This window comes from Leptonychotes weddellii, chromosome X (assembly GCF_054177405.1).
Source record: "Leptonychotes weddellii isolate Sample4059 chromosome X, ASM5417740v2, whole genome shotgun sequence".
Classification (NCBI taxonomy): Eukaryota; Metazoa; Chordata; class Mammalia; order Carnivora; family Phocidae; genus Leptonychotes; species Leptonychotes weddellii.
In genome coordinates this window covers 79,192,278-79,199,682 of record NC_138385.1, presented here as the reverse complement: position 1 = coordinate 79,199,682, position 7,405 = coordinate 79,192,278, and the positions used below count along the sequence as shown (strand labels likewise).

General features: G+C 35.1%; 1 protein-coding gene across 1 annotated transcript in view; it reads left to right on the top strand.

Moving 5' to 3' along the window:
• Window positions 1–7,405, top strand: part of LOC102733646 (cilia- and flagella-associated protein 47) — a 66,680-nt gene that overhangs the window by 9,470 nt on the left and 49,805 nt on the right. Inside the window, exon 3 of the mRNA XM_081809012.1 lies at window positions 1,506–1,621. Coding sequence (XP_081665138.1) covers window positions 1,506–1,621 — 116 coding nt within the window. The remainder of the gene's footprint in view (window positions 1–1,505; window positions 1,622–7,405) is intronic.

Sequence of the window (7,405 nt, the reverse complement as noted above, 5' to 3'; positions counted from 1 at the left end):
TATTGGACTTTTTTTAATCAGATGGAAGAGAAATCAACAGGAAAGCCAGAAAAACTGTTATAATATTACTGTATTAGCAAGCCCTTACTCCTATTTATATATGCATGTACATATACATATATGTGTGTGTGTGTGTTTGTGTGTTGTGTGTTGACTCTTAAGAAATTATTCTTAAGACACTTTTCTGCATCCAGCTAGAGAAATAGTTTGAAAAAATGTTCGACTTCATATCTTATATTGTTTGTATAACGATTTCTTCTTTTACATCCTGTAAACTCTTTATTAGTGCAATGATGTACACTAAGGTCATTGATCTTTCCTTTTCCTATTACAAAATTACAAGGTCTTTATGAGAAGAACATGGGTATAGCTTAAAGAAGCAGCCTATACAGGACAGTCCTGACTGATCTCTGGAATGTCTCTACATATTTGATAATACACAAACATTCACATATAAACATACGGAAGGAAGGCCCACACCACCAGTGCATAAAGCAGTATTTGTGAATGTTTTGTTCAGGTATTTTTATTTATGTGTGTGTGTCTGTGTGTATGTATTTATATTTTGGAGGTTGTATCCTGTGTGGAGTGAATTACTTAATTCATGTGTCTGGTACATAACCTAAGGACTCAATAAAGATCAGTTATTACTCTGTTTATTATTGATGCTGTTATCATTGTTAGGTTTGTAAGGGTAATGTATTCAAAATGTAACAGAATAGATTAAAGGCTAAGTTCACCAGTATTATATCCAAATAATTTCTCAGGTACGTCATTGAGGCTTTTGAAGTCTTTGGCTTTTCATCTGTAACATAGCCATAATAATATTTATTTCCTTTTCATGAAATTTTAAGTATCAAACAGGATAATATACCTGATGATGTTTATAAGTTATAAATTATCCATACATAAAACATATGTAACCTCATGAGACATGCATACAGGATTATAATGGATTTTTAAAAATGTGTATGAAACATATGATATAGATGTGCCACAGTGAGCCTTTTAAGTTAGAGACACATGAAAAATCAATTGTATCTTTTTGTGCTTAGGCCTTGTTTTAGTTCCCAAATGGCATTTTATAGCATAGCACCTTCTTTTATTTCATCAGATTTGGGTCATCCAAACTACTTTGTTAAGATCAATTCCACCCTTTTTGAGGAGGGGGCAAAGGAATGTATTATAGGCTTAGGTGGAGATTCCAAAAATGCTTGGAGCAGCAAAGATACTGAGATATGTGGGTAGCCTGTCGAGGTGAGTACTTCAGAGGGTATACCATGTCCTTAGATGCATAAAGTCTAATTTCTTTGTTAAAAATGTATCTCATCTTTTATGTCTTTATTTCACAGTTCCTTTTACTGACAAATATGCCATCAATAGACTTGTAAGGAAAGATGAATGTCTTACAAGGAATTAATAAAAGTGTTTATGTACGTCCGTCCCCCTGTGGATTTAAGTATGAGGGTATAATTGTTTAATTATGTTGTCTTCTCTTCTCCTAGGTTGATTCCATCCTGTCAGTTGGAAATTGAGTCAGAAGTTAATTTTGGCACATTGGTTTCTGATAGTAAAGTATATTGTAAAGAGATTAATATCATTAACCATGGCAGAGCTCCAGGTAAATACTTTCTGTCGTATAAATTAACTTACATTTTTGGAAGAAAGTTGGTATTATTTAAAATGTATACCTTGTGGGGTGCCTGGATGGCTCAGTCGTTAAGCGTCTGCCTTTGGCTCAGGTCATGGTCCCAGGGTCCTGGGATCGAGCCCCGCATCGGGCTCCCTGCTCCACGGGAAGCCTGCTTCTCCCTCTCCCACTCCCCCTGCTTATGTTCCTGCTCTCACTATCTCTCTCTCTGTCAAATAAATAAATAAAATCTTTAAAAAAAATAAAATGTATACCTTGTATAATTAATGGAGTCTCTGATTCAGTCCTCCTCCCCCTCCCCCCAAAAAGATGTCTGTCATTTGAAATAGCTCAAAACTGAAGGCCCTTAAATAGGATGACTGTAAAAGACTGATAGATAATAATTCAGGAAAGATGAGTGTCTCCTTATGATTCTGATTAACAGCTGACTCCCAGGTGACTGGTGATCTCCCTGAGGACAGAAGGCAGGATAGTGTTATGGGAGTGACTTAGTCCTCAGAGTGAGCCATCCAGAGATAGAATCAGGGCACAGTGCCTTACTAGCTGTGTGATCTGGGGCAAGTATCTTTTAGGACATTGAACTTGATATTTCTCATTTATAAACTGTGGTTAATAAAATGAACTATGGTTAATTTTGTATGTACTTATGGTTGTAGGATGGTACTTGACTCATCATTGGCGCTCAGTAAATATTTGTTCTTTTTCTCTATCGTATTCAACTTTGAATTTACATGATGGTCTCTAGAAAGCTCTTACTCACTTTTTGTTGAAAGAGTAAATGCTTTTCCCCAGACTGGATTATTTCTAGAGATTTTTACTGTGACCAAAGAATTTCCATAAAGGTGTGTGTGTCTTTCTGTGTGTGTGTTCATGCACACTCTTCACTGATGGTATACAGTAGATATTAAAATCACTTATCCCTTCATTGTCCTGTTGGATGGTCAGCATCTGGGCTGGCAAGGCTTCCATTTCTGCTGAGCTGATATGCGGACCAGCTCCACGTGGGGAGGGCATTTTTTTTCTGAAACTGCTTCTCAGATACAGAAAACGGGTCTTAATTCCAAACCTGTTTGTTGCTAAGTGAGGATGTTCTCTGGGGCTGCTTGATTGAGCAATGGGAATTATTAAGACAAAGGCAGTTTGTCACTGTACTGATTTCTTCCTGGGGTTAAACAAATAAAACTGATAATTGTTCCTCACCGAATGTTGCTCATTTCAACTTTCCATGCTTTGGTTTTTAAATGATTAAATTTCTGATGCCTGTGGGATTGTACAATAGTAGACTCGTTTGTGGTCTGACTCCAATGTTAAGGATAGGGTCTCTCATGGCTAGTGATTATGGGCTGTATGGTCCTTTAGACTCTCTATTTTTTTAGAGCAGGTATGGTATGTAATTGAGATGATTTTATTTTTATTATTTATTTTCCAAAATCTCTCTTAACTGTTGTACATTTCAAATCCTTCAAAGTTTTGCTCATATCCTCTCTTTATTGTAAAATATCACCAAACTATACAGTTTCATTACATATAAAAGCTCTCTATAAGTAACAAGTATATGTGGTTTTAATTTTAAATGAATATTTAGAATTATTTTACTTAATAAAATAAAGTAAATAAAATTAAGCCTCAGATGTAGACCCATTCATTTTAGGAAAAGTAATCCACTTTGGCTTTTAGTATTATATTAATATTTTGTATGTGCATGTATTGTAATGAGTACTACAATTTGTAAATTATAATTGAGTACCATGAAATGTTAATTACTATTACCTTACAAACTGAAGCAAATTGTTATCAGTGAAACACATTTTCTTAGTGTTGACTTTGTTTCTCATTCTTGGACTTGAATGATATTATTTTTTCCACCATTAGCAAAATTGATACTATGTTTTATATTCACAGTAGCAAGTGCCTGTAAGGTGTCATAAAGCCCTCATTACCTACAAGCACAGTATATAAATATTCATGAGAATAACAATGTATTTTCATGAGGAAAAACACTTATGCAGAAAATAGATTTAGCAACCAAAGATGATTTTAATAAAATTTTTAAAAAGGGTTTTACGTGACAAATATTTTATAGTTTTAGAGTCAAAGATCAAATGTTTATAAATTTATATGCATACTTAAGAGGACATTAGAAAGCCACACTCAGCAGATTCATGGTATGTGCAGCTTTGTTTTCTCTCTCTGGCAGTGACACTGGGGTTATTAGTTGATCTGTATAACAACTTCATGATTTTTTTATTTTAATGGCTCATTATGGAGTAATTATCCATGGATTTAGCCAAATATTGTTGAATACATTTTGTTTTCTCACCCTCTGTGTTTCCTGAGTTTACTCCTTACTGTGCAAAGTAGTGCTTGTCTTTTCATTTTGAAGACATGGCTCACTCTTTAAGATAAGTCTCTACTATTAGTACTTTGTGAGCTGGTGAACTCCATGTTCTGTGATTTTATTATTTCTCAGTTTTTATCTTTTAAAACATCATTGAAAAAGCATTATTATTTTAGCATGCCTGGAACTGCAGTCATTTCCCTCTTCCCCTCAGTAACCTCAAGGTTATCTGAGAAGACTTTTTCTACTAGAGAGTTATGATGTAGAACAGTCTTTAAAGTTCCTAGTGTGATCATCACACACCATTTCTGTGTTTGAACAGTGGTTTATTTGGGTTATTTTGCCCAAAAGGTATGACCTTTCTCTTGCTCTTAATGCCCACTCTCCCCCTTTCCCTGATCATCAGCATCATCTCTCTACTTCACAGTCTAGAAAAGACTAACATCATCTAAGAACCAGGAAGTTTGCTAAATTGGACCAACTCCAGGACTGGTCCTTGGAATCCTCCTTAACTACTCAGAGAAGCACCCACTACTTATTCTCAATACATATTCTTTGTTTTCTTGGAAACTGCTGTCATGGAATCTCAATCTACAGTTCTTGCATAATACAATGCTAGCATACAGCAGATATTCTATAAACCTTTGTGTAATAGATTTGGTTCAGTGATCTCTCAGAGTTTCAGAAAAGAATCATTAATTATATGTCAACTGAACTTGAATAAAAAAAATTCTAAAAATAATTTGACCAGGATATTATAAAAGAAGAAATTGATTTGTCATTTTAGTACATAAAAAAAAAACCAAACCCTTAAGCTTTCAATGAAAGGTGATTGAACTTACAAGTAACCTGTTTAATCCCATATGGGCATTCTGAAGAGTCTCCAAAACGGTCGTTTGGAGACATATGAAGACTGGTATATCCTTGCTATGCTTAGATTCAAGGAAACTTAAAAAAAAAAAAAAAGCATACATAGGAAATAACAATGACCTTGGGTATGTGACTCTTGATTTTCAGTAGAATGCTGTAAAACTATAGACTGTTTGCCCTGGCTTGATATTACAAATTTTTTTTTTTCTTTTTTCTTTTTTTTTTAGTTTCAGGGGTGGAATTTAGTGATTCATCAGTTGTATACAACACTCAGTGCTCATTACATCACGTTTCCTCCTTAATGCCCGGCACCCAGTTACCCCATCCCCCCACTGGCCTCCTCTCCAGCAACCCTCAGTGTGTTTCCTAGAGTTCAGCGTCCCTTATGGTTTGCATGGACTTTAAGGAACAAAACAGATGAACGTAGGGGAAGGGAAGGAAAAAAAACACTACAAATACTTTTACGCAAAAATCTACCTCATAGTTTCTAAAAGAATTTTGGAAAAATAAAGGCAAGGTAACAATGTATATACTTCATCACCCAATGACTGAGCTGCTTCTCTAGGGAAGGTAGAGCAACTCAGATTTCAAAAATGTACAGGTTTGTGCAAAGAATCTGTCATCCCAGCCACAACTGTGGGTAGCCTCACATGCCCTGTGCTCTCCTAAATCTCAGTGGACAAGGCTGTGTTTATTTTGCATGACTTAATTAGCAACATTTGACACAGGTGACCACTGGTGTTATCTTAAAAAAAAAACAAAAGCCAAAAGTTCGGCTTCTATGACTCCTTAGTACCTTATATAAAATAGTGGCTCAGGTTCTGGAGTGAGGTCTTCCAGGACCCAAATTCTTATAACATTTACTGGCTGGGTGGCCCCAGGCAAGGAATTTACACTTCTGGAGCATCCATTGTAGAGATAAACGTAATGCCTGCCTCCTCTAATTGTGATGATGATTGATAAAATGCTTAGCACACTCTCTGATATATAGTAAGTGTTCAATAAATATTTACTATTGATGTTAGAATTATTCTTTTCTACTGCCTCCCTCCTCTTCAATTCTCTTCTGTGGATTGCTGTCCCTTTTTGGGGCATTCCTTAAATATAAGCGTTTCTTAGAATTTGCCACGGACCCACATATTCCCTCAGTCAACACACTCCCTCTAGGCAATCACTTCCATTCCTGTCAGTTCACTGAGGTCTATACAATCCTTTGCATTTCCTTCAGGTTTCTCAAACTTCACATTGTCTAAAACTAAGCTCCTCACCTTTCCCCAAAACTTCTCCTTTTCTCCTTTTCATTAAATGTCACCACCATGTATTTGGGCAAGTCAGAAACTCAGCAAAATCCTTGACTCATTCCTTCTTTTCACCTCCTACCCCCTTAGTCAATTATTAAATCCTGTCTATTCAACTTTCTAATTATGTCAATAATCCTCTCTTCTCTGTCCCATTGCCACTTCTCTACAACAGGCCATCATCTTCTTTTGCTTGGTAATTACACCAACTGAAATTATTTCTCTGAAGTCCCTTATCTCCTTCTAGTTCACTCTCCAAACATCAGCCAGTGTCATATCTAAAAAGAAATGAAAATTTGATGACAAATGCCTTCTGTAACATCCTTCCTTCAATGACACCCTTCCCTTAGGATGATGTCCTTGCTTCTATTGTCAGTAATTTAAAAATAAAAGTCAAATATTTCATTATTGCTAGTGGCATTAAAGTTATATAAGACACAGTAATATTTGTGTAGCCACTGTTTTAATATATTTAGAAGATTGAACGATGTTCTTTTGGTTTTGGGGTTGTTCCTAAATAAACTTTTGAAATATTCACTTAAATTCTTTTGTCAAATTACATCAAAGTGATTACAGTCTAGGCATATCTCACTGACTCAGCCTTAACTAGACTCACATAATTTTCCTTTTCTGGAGAATTGAGTCAATAATACCTATTTATTTGAAATGGATATAATTTTACAGATTTTTGTTTTATGACAGAAAAACCTCTTAAATATCATGTTATTAGCACTTCTCTAAAATGATCGGATGAATAAATTTTGTTACTGTGAGTTTGTTTGACTTTTTCATCAGATCATCTCTGTACTTACAAAAGTCTTATTGCCTTTTTATACTTTCAGTACTTTTATTATGCTAATATTTTATTTTCCTAAGTGAATTGAGTAATTTTGGAAAATTTCATCAAATGTGATTTAAAATTGGTGAATTGGAATTTGCAAAGTAGTTTATGTTGGCAGCATGCTTATTTGTGTTTATATTGCATTATGAGATTAAGGAAACTCGTGACTGGCTACTTCCATTTGTTAGACATATTTTGAGTACCACTTGGTGCTAGGCACTGTGTAGGGTGCTGGAATCATAGAGATGAGGAAGACATAGTATGTGATCTCAAGGAATGTATGCTCTAATACAGGTACTAAACATGACTATCAATTATGAACCATTTCTGCTTTCAGAATAAGACATATTTCTAGCCTCCTTCTCCTATGCTGTTTGATTCTAGAAACCCATTCCTTTTGCCCTTTC